This window comes from Eschscholzia californica, unplaced genomic scaffold (genome assembly GCF_041429995.1).
Source record: "Eschscholzia californica isolate CP2 unplaced genomic scaffold, dmEscCali1.0.p SCAF_3, whole genome shotgun sequence".
Taxonomy (NCBI): domain Eukaryota; kingdom Viridiplantae; phylum Streptophyta; class Magnoliopsida; order Ranunculales; family Papaveraceae; genus Eschscholzia; species Eschscholzia californica.
This window is the reverse complement of record NW_028238420.1, coordinates 50,213,482-50,232,582: the sequence shown is the minus strand read 5'-3', so window position 1 is coordinate 50,232,582 and position 19,101 is coordinate 50,213,482. Positions and strand designations below refer to the sequence as shown.

At 36.8% G+C, this 19,101-nt stretch overlaps 4 protein-coding genes across 4 annotated transcripts; 3 read left to right on the top strand and 1 right to left on the bottom strand.

Moving 5' to 3' along the window:
• Positions 1-2,787: 2,787 nt before the first annotated feature.
• Positions 2,788-6,443, top strand: LOC147551398 (protein FAR1-RELATED SEQUENCE 11-like). The gene is made up of 4 exons (XM_086669419.1): positions 2,788-3,244; positions 3,562-4,566; positions 4,840-5,283; positions 5,375-6,443. Exons 2-4 carry the CDS (start codon positions 3,598-3,600, stop codon positions 6,245-6,247), a joined length of 2,286 nt encoding a protein of 761 aa, XP_086525545.1. The 5' UTR covers positions 2,788-3,244; positions 3,562-3,597; the 3' UTR covers positions 6,248-6,443.
• Positions 6,444-8,115: 1,672 nt separating this feature from the next.
• LOC147551397 (importin subunit alpha-1-like) lies at positions 8,116-11,859 on the top strand. Its single transcript, XM_086666136.1, has 12 exons — positions 8,116-8,271; positions 8,369-8,612; positions 8,756-8,852; positions 8,946-9,037; positions 9,133-9,264; positions 9,416-9,601; positions 9,703-9,866; positions 9,968-10,046; positions 10,422-10,550; positions 10,727-10,854; positions 10,948-11,332; positions 11,420-11,859. The coding sequence occupies exons 2-11, from the start codon at positions 8,403-8,405 to the stop codon at positions 11,321-11,323; spliced, it is 1,593 nt and encodes a 530-aa protein (XP_086522262.1). The 5' UTR covers positions 8,116-8,271; positions 8,369-8,402; the 3' UTR covers positions 11,324-11,332; positions 11,420-11,859.
• Positions 11,860-14,572: 2,713 nt separating this feature from the next.
• On the top strand, positions 14,573-16,021 carry LOC147551396 (GATA transcription factor 15-like). The gene is made up of 3 exons (XM_086670675.1): positions 14,573-15,066; positions 15,148-15,249; positions 15,336-16,021. Exons 1-3 carry the CDS (start codon positions 15,046-15,048, stop codon positions 15,606-15,608), a joined length of 396 nt encoding a protein of 131 aa, XP_086526801.1. The 5' UTR covers positions 14,573-15,045; the 3' UTR covers positions 15,609-16,021.
• Positions 16,022-17,448: 1,427 nt separating this feature from the next.
• Positions 17,449-18,552, bottom strand: LOC147551395 (uncharacterized). The gene has a single exon (XM_086670674.1). The coding sequence runs from the start codon at positions 18,324-18,326 to the stop codon at positions 17,769-17,771; it is 558 nt and encodes a 185-aa protein (XP_086526800.1). The 5' UTR covers positions 18,327-18,552; the 3' UTR covers positions 17,449-17,768.
• Positions 18,553-19,101: the final 549 nt, after the last annotated feature.

The following is a 19,101-nucleotide window of genomic DNA, read 5'->3' as shown; positions in this document are numbered from 1 at the left end:
TCATTAAAATGTAGAGTTTGAAGTAAAGACATGGCACTTGTATTAGCGGGCGCATTATCAAAAGTAATACTAATACATTTTTTCATAACATCATATTCTCTAAGTATGTTAGATATGTGTTGATATATTTGATTACCATCGTGAGGATAACTACATAACCGAAGACCAATAATACGTTTACATAAAATCCATGTCTCGGAATTAATATAATGTGCGGTTACAACTAGAAAACCGAGTTTGTTGCAACCACTCCATATATCCGAAGTAAAAGAAATACCTCCTTTCACATTTTGTAGTTCGTTCGTCACAAAAAAATTTTGATTTTTAAAAAGTTCAATGATGTCATTCCTAATGGTGTGTCTACTAGTTTTACGATATAAGGGTTTAACGGAATTCTTAAGCCAACGTTCTAATTTTGGATCTTCGGCATATGTTAAAGGTTGTTCACCACTTGCAATATATAAAGCTAAATCTTCTCTCATTTTTTTACTATTATATGTAAATAATGGTTGACTACTATTTTCACTTCCAACTATGGTTGTTTGAGTTGGAGCACTCCCTTCATGCTTAGGTTTACAAGTTTCTAAATGTCGTTTTAAAGTAGACGATCCTTTCGAAGGGTCTCCGACATAATCTCTTTTGCAAAACATACAAACCGCCCTCATACTTTTAACCCCTTTGACCGTTCTTTCTTCTTGCGTAAAATAATTCCATACATTGGATTTCAATTTTCTTTTAGATTGTTGGGTTCCGGGGGTATTAGTCTCTACGGTTGGTTCTTCACCGGACATTTGGACATTATCATGTCCGGAGGGACTACCAAAATCATAGTTATCCATAACTAAAATAAAAATGAGAGGGTAGGAGAAAAGAAATTATATGTAAAAAACTCAAATAAGTTGACAAGGAAGTAAATTACTTACTTGATACACTTAATTGAAGTATTGAGTAATTGATTACTAAAGTAATTAATTGAAGTCTTCAATAATTGATCACTTGACTCTTGAATAATAGTCCTCTTTAATTACTAAACCAATACTTGAAATTGTTGATATCTTGAATATTTGTAGTTCTAAAGAATGAGAGGTAAAATAATAAAGATGAAAATTTTTAGAGCTTGAAGAATATAGAGCTTGAAGATGAAGTTAAGAGAAGTAGAGAAGATGAGATAGTTTTGAATGGAAATTGAGTAAAGAAGAGGAGATATTTATAACAAAAGGGGGGAAGTAAAATGACACCTTTTACCCCCCCCCCCCCCCCAATAACTAGAAAACGGCTAGTTGGGGGGTAAAAATGGTAAAAACCCCCAACTAGCCGTTTTTGTACTTGGTTTAAAAAAAAAAAAAAAAAATTGAAATCTGACCGTTGAGACGGGCCGGGCCGGATAACCCGGCCCGTCTCAACGGCCTGCGGGGCCGGGCTGAAATCCGGGTTCTTTCCGGGCCGGTTATGGCCCGCCGGTCCAAAACTATAGGCCCAGCCCGGGACCGCCAACAGACCCGGGCTAACCTGGCCCGGTATCCTAACTGGCCGGGTCGGGCCGGGCCTGTACGGAACGGGCCGCCCCGGCCTTTCTAACAACACTAGCTGCATCTCTCTTCTCCGGGTTGTGGTAAATTTGGACAAGTTTGCAGGCCTTCTAGAGATATTGGGTCCTGTTAAAATCACATTTTATCTTTCATCTTTGTAGAATTATTTTACAAATTGCAGAATCTAATTTATTTGGGCCTTTGTTCGGATGGAAAAATAGATGGAATTGGCCCCAGTGGATATTTATTCCCAACGTCATCCTACTTGGGTAAGCAAACAAACTCTTGTGCCTCGTGTAACATTTACACCTTGCCACGAAGATATATAAAGTTGACGGGTTGGTCTGAGATGAGGTTCTATTTTGGGGGATGGAGATGGTTCAGTTCAACAAAAGAAAAAACACTCTACGAGTGTATCAATACATACAAATTATTGTATTTACTTAGTTTTCATAAATGGCGAACTATATTTACGTCAAATAATAAAAACTTATCTGTGAGTATCTAACACAATAGATAAGATGATCCTAATATCTTTCGAGCCACATAGGATAAAAAAAGATTTCCCCCTAAAGTTTTATCCGCGACAAAATAGTATGTTTGATTCTTAAAAAGAACCCAGACCGGTGTCATTATCAACAATATTATGATCTATTGTGCACGCATGGCCACATTACTTGCCTCTTGAGCTAAGGCCAAAACTTATATCATTGTCCATGATAACTATCATCAAATAAACACTTATAGATTGGTACGATGTCAATGTCATCTCACATACTCAAATCATGCACCATTTGGCATTGCAAATTAAGAATTATTAAATTTGGGTATAAATAAAGTGACTATTCTGCAATACGGGCGTTTCAGGTTCGATCTCGTAAAATTTTAAATTCAGAATTATTGAATTTGAGTATAAATAAAATACTTAAATGGGCTTTAGACCAGTAGTTTTGTAGGTCTTTAGTTTCTTTAAAGTTTAAATTCGACAGTTACCATGATTATCACATCGTATTAATATACCAATACTTCGGTAACAATCGTAGTCAATACCCAAAGGAAAAACAACAAAGATCTTCGTCAATTGACGACTGTATAATACTCTAACTGCATCGACGCAACACTTACCTTAAAGTTCCAAACTGAAATCATTCCATAGGATAAATAGCATGAAATAAACACTTGTAGATTGGTATGATGTCAATGTCATCTCACATACTCCCATGGTGCACTTTAGTATGCACAAAATGTCAAGGATCATAATTAAATTCGGATAAATCGGATCCGAATGATACAAAATAAAGATATCATTTATTTCGAGTGTACCGGCCCGCAGGCCCGTAAATAACCAAATGGGAGGAAACAAGTCCCATTAGATCGAACGGTTGTTAATAACACCTCCGATCTTATATCCTCTAGGCGTAAGATAGTTCAACCCTCGTAGAAATCGTTATCATTCTCCATTGATGCGCATTACTCCTCTCTTCCAAATCTACCCGCCTGTTTCCTCTTTCTCTCTGCTCTCTCTATCATCAACCTCAATGCACAGTTCCATCCCGTCATCAAATTTGTATCATCTACTACCATCTTCTTAAATCCCCCTTTTTTAATCTCTTCGAACAGATTGCATCAACCTTTCTAGGGTTTCCATTTCATTCCGTAATCAGTCAGCTCCTTTTATCGATTTCCCCTTCAGTTTTCTTGCCGCCGAATTTCAGGTAATGATTTTTATGGTTTTAATTGAAGTTAGATTTCATATTGGATTGATTATGAACTTACCCAAATCAAGATTATATTGATTTCTATATGAATACGTATCTGTTTGTACCATATGGTCGTAGAATAAAGAGTTCATTTAAGTAAGCCATTTTTTTTTCAAATTAGCTCATGAATCAAGTTATTTAGGTTCAGATTAATTCATATGATGTTTCAAAATTCAGTCTTGTTTTAATGGTTAATAAGATTATAGGTTGGATTATGTTGAGTTGATTAATTGATTTACTTAATCACTTCTTAATCTTGCACATTCTTGTAGGGATTATAAACCCATTGTTTGTCAATCTATATTATAATGTCTGGAGGAACAAGTTTAGTATTAGAAGCATCTGATAACGAGACAGATTTGTCGCCGAACAATATTGGAACCATTGAAGAGATGCCCGAAGAGACGATTTTATTGCACCAGACATCTGTAAATCTTGTTCCAGCTATTGGACAGAGATTTGTTTCTCAAGATGCTGCTTATGAATTTTATTGTAGTTTTGCTAAACAATGTGGGTTTTCAATTAGACGACATAGAACTCGAGGGAAAGATGGGGTTGGTAGGGGGATTACTAGGCGAGATTTCACTTGTCATCGTGGTGGGTATCCACAGATGAAGCCATCGGATGACGGGAAGCTACAAAGAAATCGGAGATCATCACGGTGTGGGTGTCCAGCTTATATGAGAATTGTTCGAAGGGCAGATTTTGATGTCCCTGAATGGCGAATAACAGGATTTAGTAATACTCATAACCATGAACTCTTGAAATTGAATGAAGTTCATTTGCTTCCTGCTTATTGTACCTTATCTGCTGACGACAAGAGTCGGATATGCATGTTTGCTAAAGCTGGGATGTCAGTTCGGCAAATGCTAAGACTGATGGAGTTAGAGAAAGGTGTTAAGTTAGGATGCTTGCCATTTACGGAAATAGATGTGAGGAACCTTTTGCAGTCATTCAGAAATGTTGATCGCGACAATGATGCTATTGACCTTCTATCAATGTGTAAACGAGTCCAAGATGATGATCCTAACTTCAAGTATGAATTTAAGATAGACTCAAATAACAGGTTGGAGCATATTGCCTGGTCTTACAGTTCGTCAATTCGATCTTATGAAGATTACGGGGATGTTGTGGTTTTCGACACAACTCATCGATTGGAGGCCTATGATATGCTTCTTGGGATCTGGGTTGGTGTGGATAATCATGGCATGAATTGCTTTTTTGGGTGTGTGCTCCTCAGGGACGAGAATATGCAATCATTTTCCTGGGCATTAAAGGTAAAAAGTGTTGCATGACGAACCCAACTCCACTGTCGTTCGTATAATTAGTTCATGTCTTAACCACTTATCTGTTTGGAGTATTTAGCTATTAAATAACTTCTTTTCTCGATGACATGAATGATTTAGAATCAAAAGCTAAAACTTTTAACTAGAAACAATATTAGGTTTTATCAGAGAATATATTCATGCTTATTAGGTTACTAGTAGGTTGCTAAGCTCTAATAACATAGAATGTTGGAACAGATTAATCATATTCTTTGTCTCTTACAGACCTTTTTGAGTTTCGTCAAAGGAAAGCCTCCACAAACGATTTTGACAGATCAAAACATGTGGCTCAAAGACGCAATTGCTATTGAGATGCCTGATTCAAAACACGCGTTTTGCATTTGGCACATTATTGCGAAGTTCTCGGAGTGGTTTTCAGCACTTCTCGGGTCACAATATGATAGTTGGAAATGTGAGTTTCATCGGCTATATAATTTGGACATGGTGGATGATTTTGAAGTGGAATGGAGGAAGATGATCAATTCTTATGGACTCAACGGAAATAAGCACATTATAAGTTTACATGCGCTGCGGACATACTGGGCTTTACCGTTCTTGAGATGTTATTTCTTTGCTGGAATGACGAGTTCTTTCCAACCAGAAATGATAAATACTTTTATCCAACGATTTCTTAGTGCACAGTCTCAACTGGACCGTTTCGTCGAGCAAGTATACCGATTATTAACTAAATTACTAATTATTTGTCTATTTTGTTCAAATCATGAAAAATTGTTGTTGAATTTCCTCAACCATTTTGTAGGCAGCTCATATTGTCGAATATAGAGATCAAGCCGGGGAGAAACAAAAAAGGCAATGGAAGCTCGGCAAAGTCTCGCTTAAAACAGGTTCACCAATTGAATCACATTCTGCTACAGTTTTTACACCTTATGCCTTCTCTAAGCTACAAGAAGAGCTAGTTTCGGCACCACAATATGCATCATTCGAGATCGAAGAAGGTTGTTTCCTCGTAAGACACCATACTCAGGCAGAAGGAGGATGGAAAGTGATTTGGGTTCCTTCAGAAGAACTCATTAGCTGTAGTTGCCATCAATTTGAATTCTCCGGAATTCTTTGTAGACACCTCCTTCGAATCCTATCAACAAATAACTGTTTCCACATTCCAGACCGATACTTACCCAATCGTTGGCGTTGTTCCAACTCGTTTTTGAGAAAACCCTACCACTCAATATCTACTACAAGTGAGCATGAAGATAGATTTCAAGTACTTCAAACCATGGTGTCGTCGTTATTGGCAGAATCAGTTGAAAGTGAGGATAGACTGGAGTTTGCTTGTGATCAGATTTCAATGGTGTTATCTCGGATTAAGGCGTTTATGCCTAGACCTACCACCCATGGTGGATCTGATATTCATTACGGTAGTCCATCACATACATTGACTCTACCAGAAGTTGAAGATTCAGATAGTATGATACATAGATTTACAAATGGAAGTGGTCATGAAAACTTTGGAAAGTTAAAAGAGAGAAGAGTTAAAGATGGGTTTGAGTTCCCTCGGAAACGAAGAGATTGTTCTCTGCAATGCTGTAGACAATTTGGACATGATGGTGCTGATTGTTCAATGGTGGAAGATGATGATTTGAATGGAGAAGATGGTGGGCTTGGGTTCTTATAGAGAGCCATTTTCAGGTGCTGACTCAGAGAGGTATTATCAACAGGTTCAAATTCTATAGAAATCTTACAGTTTACCGGTCTTTCTTTGTAGTAAAGATGTATTTTGAATTTTGGAGATAGAAAACAGGTGGTTTCCTTTTGTTTATGAGGAACCTTGTAACTCTCTCATGGAAATTTACTGTCTCTTTTCTCTCTCATCTGTTCTCTTCCTAATTCACATCTGTAAAATTGAAAAGAAAATAACCACCACAATTCTTAATCAGACAAGGATTCAGGTAAATGAGACAATCTCGTATGAGAAAATCTATTGTGAAAATTCATTTGTTTACGATATTATCAGATTTTCGACGACTCAAAATTAGAATACTTAATTAGAACGTTAACCTCGCATTTTCACGTGGACATTTTGTCATGTTTGCCCGCATAGCAATAAAAAGCGACTATCAAGAATGAAAATCCTGTAATGTAATTTCTACTAATCTCATAATCTAACTATAATGTTTGACATAGTCAAAAAAATAATTAGTAGAGACTAATCGTTTTGTTTTTGTTAAAAGAAGTAGAGACTAATCGTATCCTAAATTATTTGATTGACAAGTCCAACATATATTGTAAATCCACCCGAAAAGATTTTAGATTCAGCGCTAGTTTTCGATAATCGCATTTTATTTTCGCATGTAGAACATGAGTTGAATCATAGAATATTGATTCTATGCCCGACCATAAACCCGACGGGGGTGCGTGAATGGGACATACGTTTGTGAGAGAAAGTGTTTCTCGGTCGAGATTCAACCAGAATTGAACCAGAATTCGGAGATTATGGCCAGGGCGCCAAGCATAATACCAGAGGCGTGACTAATATATAGTGTAGTCCATTTCTTTTTTTGAGAATCCGACTACGATAGACTTTAGTCGTTACAAGGCATTGATGCAGCATGAAGATGTAATAAGCACGATAACCGTCTAATCTAAACTAAGAACAAAGAGACCTAAAGCCAACGGGCCGGTAATTATAAGGCCCAAAATGAGGAAGTTAAAGAGAATCAGGCCCAATACCAAATAATAATGAGGAAAAAAACCCAGTAGGTAAAAATACAATTTTACCCTCCAAAATGAAATTTTCCGCCCAAATCAACGTCAAAAACAATTTTGAACATTTCTGAACAATTCTTGGTTTGCTCTCGACAATTTTGTAAATTTCTGACCAAATCTTAGTTTGTCTCAACAATTTGTAAATTTTTGAACAAATTCGTTTTTGCTTAGACATTGTTTTGCCAAAATATTTCGCATTTTTTTCTTTTCCATTTTACATAGACAAACTAACACAAACATTTTGGCTACAACATTTTTTGATTTGTCTTGTGAAAAAATAAATGGTTTCCGCATTTTTTGTTTTGCTTTCGACATAAATATAAAGACTAAAGCATTTTTTTATTTGCCTTTTACAAAAATTAAAATGTTATGCATATTATCCGTTGTATTTAACAAATCCGTTAACGAACAAATAATATCTTGACTAATACATTATATATGTTGTTAAGAACATAATTATATATGACCCCAACATTTTATAATAAGTCGGGACATTATTATAGATATTGTCAACATTTTATAACAACACAATGATATATGTTGTCAACATATAAGGGTAAAAATGGAATTATGAAAAATTATGTTGTCTTGTTAACAACATAATTACGTATGTTGTGAACATTTTGAAAAATGTTCAGAAAATGGGTTTTTTTGACATTATTATTTTTGAGTGGGTTTTTTTCCTATTAGGGTCTAGATTTTTGGGTTTTTCACTCATTTAAAAAATCAAGTTTCTTACACGAAGACCAATATTGACCGCTGATCAAATGGAGTGGCAACTTTCGTAAATATTACCAACAATCAGCTCCAATTGTGTCGGCTGATTTTAATCTTTAACCCCATTTCGAAACCAAACACAAACCCTCGTTTGCTTACGCGCTTCACTTCTTCTCAACTTCTTCCCGAACTCAACCAGCCTCACTCTATCAACTGGTACGTGTTCGATCCTTTAATTAGGGTTTCTAATCGGATCAATTGTTACCATTAATATCTTTAATTTGATCTGTGAACTGTTATTTTACTTCTCCAGTGAGTGATTCTAGGGTTTATTCAATCAAACAACCATGTCTCTCCGACCGAACGCCAGAACTGAGGTTCGAAGGAACCGATATAAAGTTGCTGTTGATGCCGATGAGGGAAGAAGAAGAAGAGAAGATAACATGGTTGAGATCCGAAAGAATAAAAGAGAAGAAAGTTTGATGAAGAAGAGAAGAGAAGGTATGCAACCGCAGCAGTTTCCAACTTCGATTCAGGGAACCACCGCTGAGAAAAAGGTTTAATTTTTCATCCAATTTCAAGATTTTGCTTTGATTCAGTTGTAGTTTTGATTTGAAGTTGAATTGTAAACTGTGTTGGTTTTGTTAGTGGAAGAAAAATGCATACTTTAACTTAGTATTTTACTTGTTTGGCTTTATAGTTAGAAAGTCTTCCTTCTATGGTTGCTGGGGTTTGGTCAGAAGATAGAGAGTTGCAGCTTGAAGCTACTACCCAGTTCCGAAAACTGCTTTCAATAGGTATTGATTACTATCTTTTGGGGGCATTTAGTAATTTTTGATCCGTTCGTTTTCTAATCGTTTGAAGTTACCAAACTTTTGATTTAAAATCAGAACGTAGCCCTCCGATTGAGGAAGTTATTCAATCTGGTGTTGTTCCTCGTTTTGTTGAGTTCCTCATGAGAGAAGATTATCCACAGCTTCAGGTGAGGAGGGATGAGTCTAATACTATTAGTTACTTGAAAGTTTGGTTCTTGATTCATCTTGATATTCTTATATTCTAACCCATCCATTTGAATAGTTTGAAGCTGCATGGGCGCTTACGAACATCGCGTCTGGAACATCTGATAACACCAAGGTTGTAATTGACCATGGGGCAGTCCCTATCTTTGTCAAACTTCTTGGTTCTCCAAGTGATGATGTTCGTGAGCAGGTACATACATATTAAATAATGATTCATATATTCATTGTTTTATGTCTAATCATGTCCTATTTTTACCCCAGCACTTTCTAAGGCCATGGAAAAATTGATTGGCAAATTTCTACTACTTTTGACCGTTGATGGGCTTGTTTCTAATTTGTAGGCTGTCTGGGCACTAGGAAATGTTGCTGGTGACTCCCCACGATGTCGTGATCTTGTTCTTAGAGAAGGGGCTTTGCTTCCATTGCTTGCGCAATTGAACGAACATGCCAAACTTTCTATGTTGAGAAATGCCACATGGACTCTATCAAACTTCTGCAGGGGCAAACCTCAGCCTCCATTTGAGCAGGTTATATTTTGAGTAGCAGCGTAGATATTTTACTATATTTTTTCCCTTAATCCTATTCTAAAACTGTTATCATGACCTTGTTTTTATCGTTGATTAAACAGACGAGGCCTGCACTTCCAGCTCTTGAGCGTCTAATTCACACCAACGACGAGGAAGTCCTGACAGATGCTTGCTGGGCACTCTCATATTTGTCTGATGGTACAAATGACAAAATCCAAGCTGTTATTGAAGCTGGTGTCTGCCCTAGGCTCGTTGAGCTTTTAATGTAAGTCCTAGATTTTAATTTTGTCTTACTTATTTTTGTTTTCACTTCTGCCCCTCATCTTATTTGTATCTTGAAATAAGAAAATGAATGCTTTCTCCCAGGCACCCATCTCCCACGGTGCTCATTCCAGCCCTCCGCACAGTTGGGAACATTGTAACTGGAGATGATCACCAGACTCAGGTATCGATGTTCCGTACTTCGTTTACATTGTTTTATATCTTCCTTGCATTGGTATCTGATTATACTGATCCGTAACTCTTAAGTCTTTAATGCAAATGTTTGTCAAGCCCCCCCACATATAAGCATCATGGAAGTCTAATATTCACAATGATACTTTGAGTTAAGATTTAGGAAATATATCTCAAAAGCATTTCATTAATTCCTTTTATAGCTTATATTGGGGGAGGAGAGCGTGTTACGTTTGCTACAGAAATCCAAACTGAATCCTTATTGTTCTCTATGAATTTCATGGCACGTGGATGCATGTTATGTGTTCCCATCACGATCTGTAATGCTTGTGTCTTGGCTAATTAGTTTATTCTTCCGTTTTTCTAGTTTGTTATCAACCATCAAGCTTTGCCTTGCCTCGTGACTTTACTTGCGAGCAATCACAAGAAGAGCATTAAGAAGGAAGCTTGCTGGACCATTTCAAACATTACAGCTGGAAACAAGGACCAGATACAGGTAATTTCTTATTGTATATTTTTGTGTACTTCTGTTCTTAAATTTTGTGATTTTGAGGACTTGCTCTTCATTCTGACTGCCATGGTGCTTGTTGGTTCTTTTTGAATATTACTTTCCGAGCGCGAGTCGAATTTATGAATACAAACTTATAATGCTTCTAACTTTATAAATTACAGTCTGTAATTGATGCTGGTATCATAAGCCCTCTTGTCCACCTGCTTCAAACTGCTGAATTTGATATCAAGAAAGAAGCTGCATGGGCAATCTCAAATGCTACCTCTGGTGGTGCCCATGAACAAATCAAGTATACTTTCTATTTCCAGTTTTTCTCATCTCTTTTTCTTTGTGTATATTGTGCATTTCTATAAAAATGGTGCACTTTGTTGCTGGATCACAGGTTTTTAGTGGACCAGGGCTGTATCAAGCCACTGTGTGATCTCCTTATCTGCCCTGATCCAAGAATTGTTACAGTTTGTTTAGAAGGTTTAGAGAATATCTTGAAAGTTGGCGAAGCTGAGAAGAACTTGGGAAATACTGATGGTGTTAACATCTACGCTCAATTGATCGATGATGCCGAGGGGTTAGAGAAAATAGAAAACCTACAGAGCCATGACAATACCGAGATTTACGAGAAGGCAGTGAAGATTCTCGAAACTTACTGGTTAGAAGAAGATGATGAGCCATTGCCTCCTGGTGATGCTTCGGCCCAAACTGGGTTCCACTTCGGAGGGAATGAACCACCAGTTCCTTCTGGTGGATTCAACTTCAGCTGAAAGTAACAGGTAGATAAATACCACTCCCAAATCGTTAGTGTTAATTATATTATATGAATGTAGATAGAAGGTCTTAGCATATTTTATTTCTTGCAGGATTTTGGTCTGAGCAGTTGAACCCACCAGTTTGAGTCTTGAGCGTCTTGTTTGTGTTGTCGGTTCAGTCGGTAAGAGTCTGTCTCCAAGGTGGATGTTAGGATCGCTTTGGTAAGAAGGTATTCTTCAAGGAGAAAACTCATGTAGCAGAGAGCTCTACATTTGGGGAAGATGAGTTTTTGAGCAAGGTGGAATCTGAGTCCCAGGTTTCTTTAATTATTTTTTTTCTTGGCACTAGTAGTAGCAGTCTTATTATATATGGAACAGTTTAGTTTTTGAAGCGTCTACTGTGAAAGGAAGATAGGGGAAAGAAGGTTGTTTTACTTTTATTATATCTGAAGGTTTTGTGATTTCGTGAGTTTGGTTCGGATTTTTCCCTTAAAAGGGTGAAAAACATATGCTGTTTTGGAATGGTTTGAAAGGAAAGAACATTAATCTTACTATATTCGTACAATTTTAATTTGAACCATGATTTCTTCGAATATCGTGATTTGCTTGAAATGAAAGGAAGAAAAAAGGTCAGAGGATACAAGATTCGGAGTGTAAAGACTATAAAAATGGTCCAATTTATTTTCTAATTGGACGCGGAAACAAGGTTAGAGGATACAAGATTCGGAGTGAATGACCATTTACGGTAGTCTTTAATTTTCTTTTCAATCTTTCTTCTCCTTCGTCCATCACCTTTGACTACCATCACTGCCAGGGGGTGTGAGGTGGGCTCGGCCGCTCCCTGGCTCCGCCCGTTTTTCTATAATATGAGGAAGGATATTGGCACGGTAACGGTTGTTGGGGTAGTTTAGGCATGGGAGGAGGTCCATGGTAGCGTAGTGGTTGTTGGGGTAGTTTAGGCAAATTTTGGGTCTATTGATAATTTTTCTCTCGCTAATTATTGTGTTTACAATTTTTCTCCTTTTGGTGTATAACTTTGCACCCCTAAGTCCAAATCTTGGATCTGTCCCTGATTACCGCCATTATTTATCTCTCTTCCTTCCTTCTCTTCTCTTGCTCCATGTTTCTCTCTTCTCCCCCCTCTTTCCTCCCCTCTTTTCTCTTTAGCTGTTCTAGCAAAAAGGAAAAGTCCCTTCAAACTGCATTGGTTTGGGGAAACAAAAAGTATACTCAACCCACCTTGTGGGACTCCCACTTGAACCGCATGGGAGAGAAACCCTTGTTTCTCTCTCCTCTCACATATCCAGTCACGTGGAGAGAAAAATTCTTGTTTTTCTCACATGCGGTTCAAGTGGGAGTCTCATGAGGCGGGTTGTGTAGCCTTGTTGTTGGGGAAAATACAAAGAGTTACAATTTTGTGGCTACAAAACAGAACATCGACAGAAGGGGTTGACAAAAATGATTGGTACTAGGGTTAGAGGTAACCATGAAGGTAAAATAAGGTGCTATTCACTTTTGGAAGTTTTATAAGGCCTCCTCAATTTTCTTAACTCCCCGTGAACCATTTCACTTGATAAATAATCATTGAGGAGGGGAGGGGTGCTTTTAACAAAAATGAGAGGGTCCTATAAAATCTTTTTTAGGGCTTCTACAAAATGATGTTTTTTTTTTAAGAATATCTGCCCGTGATCTCCAAATGGAGTTTGGCTGCCTTTTACTCAAGATCTCTTTAACTCCCTCAAAAATTGTATTTTGAGGCTTCGGTGTGTACTCTTCTTTCGTGTGCCTCTTATCTCCTTCTCCGGATTTGATATAGAGAGAAGAATTGAGGAAAGATAGAGAAGAGGATAGGGAGGAGAAGAGAGAAAGATAAATGAGGTGGTGATGGAAGGACAGAAAAAAAAAGAGAAAAATGACGATGGTGGCGGTGACCGGAGTTGGTGGCAAGAGATGAGGAACAAAATGTCTTATTTTCCTTTAGAATTTTAAAATTTTGCACTTCAGAAAATTTGTCACAATTTACAATTCTTCTCTAAAATTTTCTGCTTTGAATTTTTTTTCATATTTCTCCGAAGAGCTCGCCAGAAAAAATTGAAATTATAGCTAGTGTTTCATTAATAATTTATTTTCGGACTTATATATGAAGCACAAGACTTAATTATACGAAGAGAACTAAAAAAAGTTAGGTGAATTTAAAGATATACCTTATGTGGCTTGTCGTAATTCGTTATTTAGTTGATCGAATTCGAAAGTACGAATCACGACAATCCATTTCTCACTAAAGCTGGTTTTTTCTTACTCCCATGGTATTTTTTCTCATACGAAAGTAGAGAGAGAGGGGAGCGCTCTAAGGTTGAAAATATTTTGTTAGAGGAGGTGGTCCATTTCTAAAGTCTAACTTCAAGAGCATTTTATGTCTGTCGCCATTCAATTAGGGTTCTAGGACAAAACATATGCCCCTTTTTTGATCTTTCCTTTTCCCTCCTTTCTGTAATAGTGAATGAGAAAATAATAATCTATCTGGATTTTGTCTCTTCTTCTACCATCTTACTTCTTTATTTTTCTATTATTTCTTCTTGCATGTGTTTACTCTCTCTATCTCATAACCACTTGTATATTTGCCCACACAAGGACCTCAAACACCACACCTTTTGGTTTTTGTTGGTATCTTTAGTGTTTGAATTATCTATCTATATTTTAATCTGCAATTAGCCCTACAAATTAGTTTTATATAATCTTCTAAGTGTGGTTTTCCAAGAGCTACTTGTGATATGGAATACCACTGGTTTGTTATAATGTATGTTAGTTTAGGGATTATCAAGAGCTAATGATCCGATAGTTTATCTTAAAGTAGTCGAATAGAGAGTTGATAGAGCATTTACTTATGGTAAAGTAGAAAATATATGTACTCTTACGATCTTTTACAAAAAATCAGAAACCGTACGAAATATTAGTAGATCAATTTTGGCCCATGAAAGCTCATTTTCTGTATCGAGCAATGAACAAGTGAAGTTCATTTTAGTTGAGTGGTCACATGTATATCTCTTGTAATCGTCGTGCAAATCTTACCATTTTCAAATAGAAGATTAGTCGACCAATAATATTAACTTTTACCTAATTAGAATCATTTAAAAACATGCACATTTTTTAAAAGAAAGAGCCGTTTCCCGGCCTTTTTCTTTTGGGTGTTTCTGGCAATTAAGTTTGAGAGGATACCAAAACATTTTCTAATAATGAGGGCAATTTGGTCTTTACAAAAGCTTTAGGGTTAGGTATTGGTGTCCTTGTGATGAAATTTAAAACTTCAAAAGGGGTAAGTTGGGGGTGTACTTGAAAGAGAATGGGTTGTTTTGAGAAATTAGGTAAATCGGAGGGCATTCAAATGCCATATGCCCTAACCAGAAAGGAATACACTATGCTCTAACCAGTTTTGTTCATCTGTCGGCTCATTCTCTCTCTCTCTCTGCACGTCAGTTTATTTATTCAGTTGCCCAAATTCCTTCTACTTTCACTCTGCTCTTCCACTCCCTCCAACCCAAATCTTAACCCCTTCTCTCTCTCTCTCTATTTGAATCAAATCTTTGTTGTTTCTCTCAACTAGATATAGAGTCTCTGTTCTTTTGGCCATTTCAAATTTGATTCAAGAGGAAAGATGTGTTCTTTTTCGATTTACAGAGTCTAATAATTCATCAATCATTCTGGGTTTCTTTTAGATCTTTAGTACTTTTTCTGATTAAATGATGGATTTAAGTCAAAGGGTAAGTGATCATCATCATCAAGTATGAAACCTTAATCAATTATTCGAATTTTAACTGATTAATGATCTTCTTTTGATTCAGGGATCTGGGTCTGAAGAGATGAATAATAAAAGTATGAGAAGTTGTACTGATTGTCAAACCACCAAAACCCCTTTATGGAGAGGTGGACCAGCTGGTCCTAAGGTAAACTTAAATCTCCATTTTCGAATTCTTTACTTGTTCTGATTTCAATTTTGTATATTGGGTTTTAATTTTCTCTGTATTTTCAGTCACTCTGTAATGCTTGTGGGATCAGACAGAGAAAGAAGAGAAGAGCTATTTTGGGTATTAAGAAAGGAATGATGGTAACTGAGAAGAAAGAGAGAAGCAGTAGTAGTGGTAATAGTAAGAATGGTGGGGTGTCATTGAAGGTAAGATTTCATACTCTTGGGAGGGAAGTTTTGTTGCAGAGATCATTAATGGAGAGACAGAGGAATTTGGGTGAGGAAGAAGAAGCTGCTGTGCTACTAATGGCTCTCTCTTGTGGTGCTGTTTGTGTTTGAAAGACAAAAAAAAGGAAGGGTGGGGAAGTAAAAGAACCCTAAAAGGATTGACCAAGAGAGATAGAGAGATATGAATCCTTGGTTTTGCTAACATAGTATTTAATTGGTTTTTCGGTTAGTTAGGGTTCATTTGTTGTTGTTTTTGATTTTGTGTTGGGTGTGTGGGTGGAAAGGAAATATGAAATGTATTGATGAAGTTGACTAGAGGAGGGATACTGTAACTTAGACTTCGGCTCAGAATCTTATTCAATGCATTGATGAAACAATTATTATGACTTGAATATAGCTATTAGCTTCTGAGTCGAAGTCTGAGTAAGACAATACGAGAAATAATATTTCTCGTGTGGCAATCTCCATTACTTGATTGATTCTATACAAATAGTTTGATATATGTGGAATTCCTATTTGTGTTATGTCTGTACTTTTTATTGGTGCCAATGAAGAATTCCAACAAAAGAGGGCCCATTGACGGTAGACCGGCCCAGGGATGAGAGAGAGAGGCCCATGGTGACTTACATGAGGCCCATGGATGAGAGTTAGGCGCCCATGGATGAGCTGCACAAAGGGTATGGGAGTGAAAGGCCCATCAAATGGGACCATTCGTATCTTCTGCCTTTATCTTATTGGTACTCTTTTTTATCGGAACTTTCGTTATAGTTTTTCTTATTCTTTTTGTTTGTTAAAATAGTCATATGAAAAATCAAAACTTTTACGTATGACTACTGCTACACATAAGAAAAGCTCCATTGATATTGCTAAATTGTTAGTCAGTTACTATCTTATAATTACTATCTTCTGCTTAGTAATAGTTTGAGTTGCTAGAAAATTTAGAGAGAAAGAAATAAACAAAATATTTTTGTACCCCATCACTAAGATACAACATTTGAGGTTAAGATAGAGATGATAAGATTTGCCAACAACGTCAATAATTGGTGCAAAAGGTATGGCCTTCTTTTTAGAAAGCCTTATCTTTTTTCCCCAAGGTTTAGTTCTTTTATTTTCTAACGACAAGTATTAATAACTATTTTGAACCTTTTTATTGCTAAACAATTCTTTAGTGGAACTTGGGCATCTCTTTTGTTTAAGAACAAGATGTGCAATACACGAGCTCGGGTCTACTTCCAAAAATTTGTATGTTATAGAACATGTGTGATGTAGGGTTCACAATCCCAATTTTGGGAGCCTGTGAGTTCTGGGAGTCTCTGAATTTAAGAGTTCCAGAACTTTTTAACTCTAATGTTGGACTCTCAAATCCAAATTGTTCACGTGTGTGGGTTTTGATTTCAATTTGTAACTAACTATAGATTAAAAAAAATGGGATAGTTTCCTAAGAGATCTACTCTAAATGTGACGGGGGAAACTCCCAACAGTCACATTTTGGGAACCTAGGAGGGTGGGGCTCTCAGCCTTAAGACTCCTCGGTTGGAGTCCAATGGGCCCGAGGCTGGCTCACAAATCTTTTGGAAGTCCAACTCCACCCACATTGGACTTACTCTAACATCTCACTTCAATACGGGTGAAAACATGAACAAATTTGAGAGTCCAACGCCAACCACATTGGACTTGCTCTAAGATCCAACTTGAGTTGGGGTGAAAATGCATAGTAGTTTTATAGTAATTAAACTTTACATAGCATTTGGCTGGTGGGCCGACACTCTAGCATCGGATTCAATTTACTGCACAACTTTCTATCCAATTAATGATCAATCTCACCACCATCACCACCACCAGTCACTACCCAATAAAAGATATACTTACTACTTTCTTTTTTTCTTTGGTTTAATAAAGTATACAGTTAGTTATAAACTATTGAAAGAAAAAATTGAACATCTCAATTGAATTTCTTCAAATTTTTTCACTAATTCTTATAAATAACACTATAGAAGAACAAATCATTATCAGAAAAATTACAGATCACTAGTGCCTTAATCTATTATTACAACAACAATAATAAGATGAGAGTAAATAATAATAGTACACTTTTAATAATTAATTCTTCATCTTGATCTTTTCTTAACGGATTGATTTGACCCACAAATCTTCTTCCCTTGTTCTTCAATTCTTCTTTAATTACCATTTTGTTTGTTCATCTTCAAGTATAGAAGAAAGGGTATCTGGGGAAATCCCATGGGGATCTGTAAATCTACTGAAATTATTCATCTAATTACTTAAACAGAGGAGGAAAGTAAGAGAGAGAAAAGAAATTACAGAGTAAATAATGGAGGAATTATTGATGGTGATTTTAATGGAGTTTGACATAAATTGAGTAGATGGAGGAGGTGTATGATAATAAAATGGAAAGTAAGGAACAATTGGATTTGGTGGTGGCGGACCTGGGTAGTAACTGTCACCGGGCGGTGGTTTAACTAGTCCTCCGATGGCTTGACCTGGTGGTGGAGGAGATGAGTATAAGTAAGGTGGAACTGAAGATGATGCTGGTGGGGGAGGAGATGAGTATAAGTAAGGAGGATTGTTTGTTTGAGAAGGTGGAGGTGGGCAGTCTGAGGAAGAGGTAGCCGGTGGTGGTGGTGATGGAGTCGGCGGTGGTGGTGGTGGTGGTGAGAGAATAGGTTGACATGGGTTTTCACATGCGTCACACATTGTACATTCAATTTGTTCTTTCCTTGTTGCAGTTAGAGTTGTTGCTGATGAATTCAAAAATGAGAAGATCATGAGGATTAGGAAGAGAGAGAGTAAAGTTTGTAAAGGATTCCCCATTTTTAGAGAGAGAGAGAAAGTGGATTTCCTTTAGAACCCTTTTGAAGACCCAAAGAACAAAAGTGACTCAGTAGTGAGTAAAAGAGAGAGAGAGAGAGAGAGAGAGAGAGTAGAGGGAGTGGAGGAGTGAGTGTAAATAAGATGAAGTTGTAGAGAGAGAATGAGAAATGAATGATAGAGAAAAGAGGGGAGATGGATGAGAATGTACGTTACTTTTGGTAAAGAATAATGATGTACATGTGATCTTGCTCCAATGGGAGATCAAGAGTGCACTCGCTCATAAAAAAAAAAAAAAAAAAAAGAGTGCACTCTTCTCACAAAATTTGAATATCACAAATTTAATGAAGGAAAAATTTATCGTGTATTGATTTGTGTTTATGACAAATTCAAATAAAATTAGATTAGACATTATTTTTGTGTAGTGGCTGCTAGACACCTTGTAGGTCATAGATTTGTAGTGAAAATCTACGATTTATAGAATTTGAGTATAAATAAAGTAAATGTAGAGATTAGACGCCTTCAGGGCTCTTAAGATGATGTTTAACGGTTGATAAATATATTTTTTGAATTGTGGTTGATAAATATTCCTCACCATAGCCCCATGCGGTGATCTAATTTAAGTGACTGAACCTTTGATATTAATTTTGATCGGACATTTTGAGGATAGTAGTCATTCCTTTCAAATGTTAGTCTAAGAGATTAAAGTTTCCGTCACCTTCTTTGGTAAGAGAGATATATTTCCCCTTTTATTTCTTCTACTTAGGTACGGGTGAGC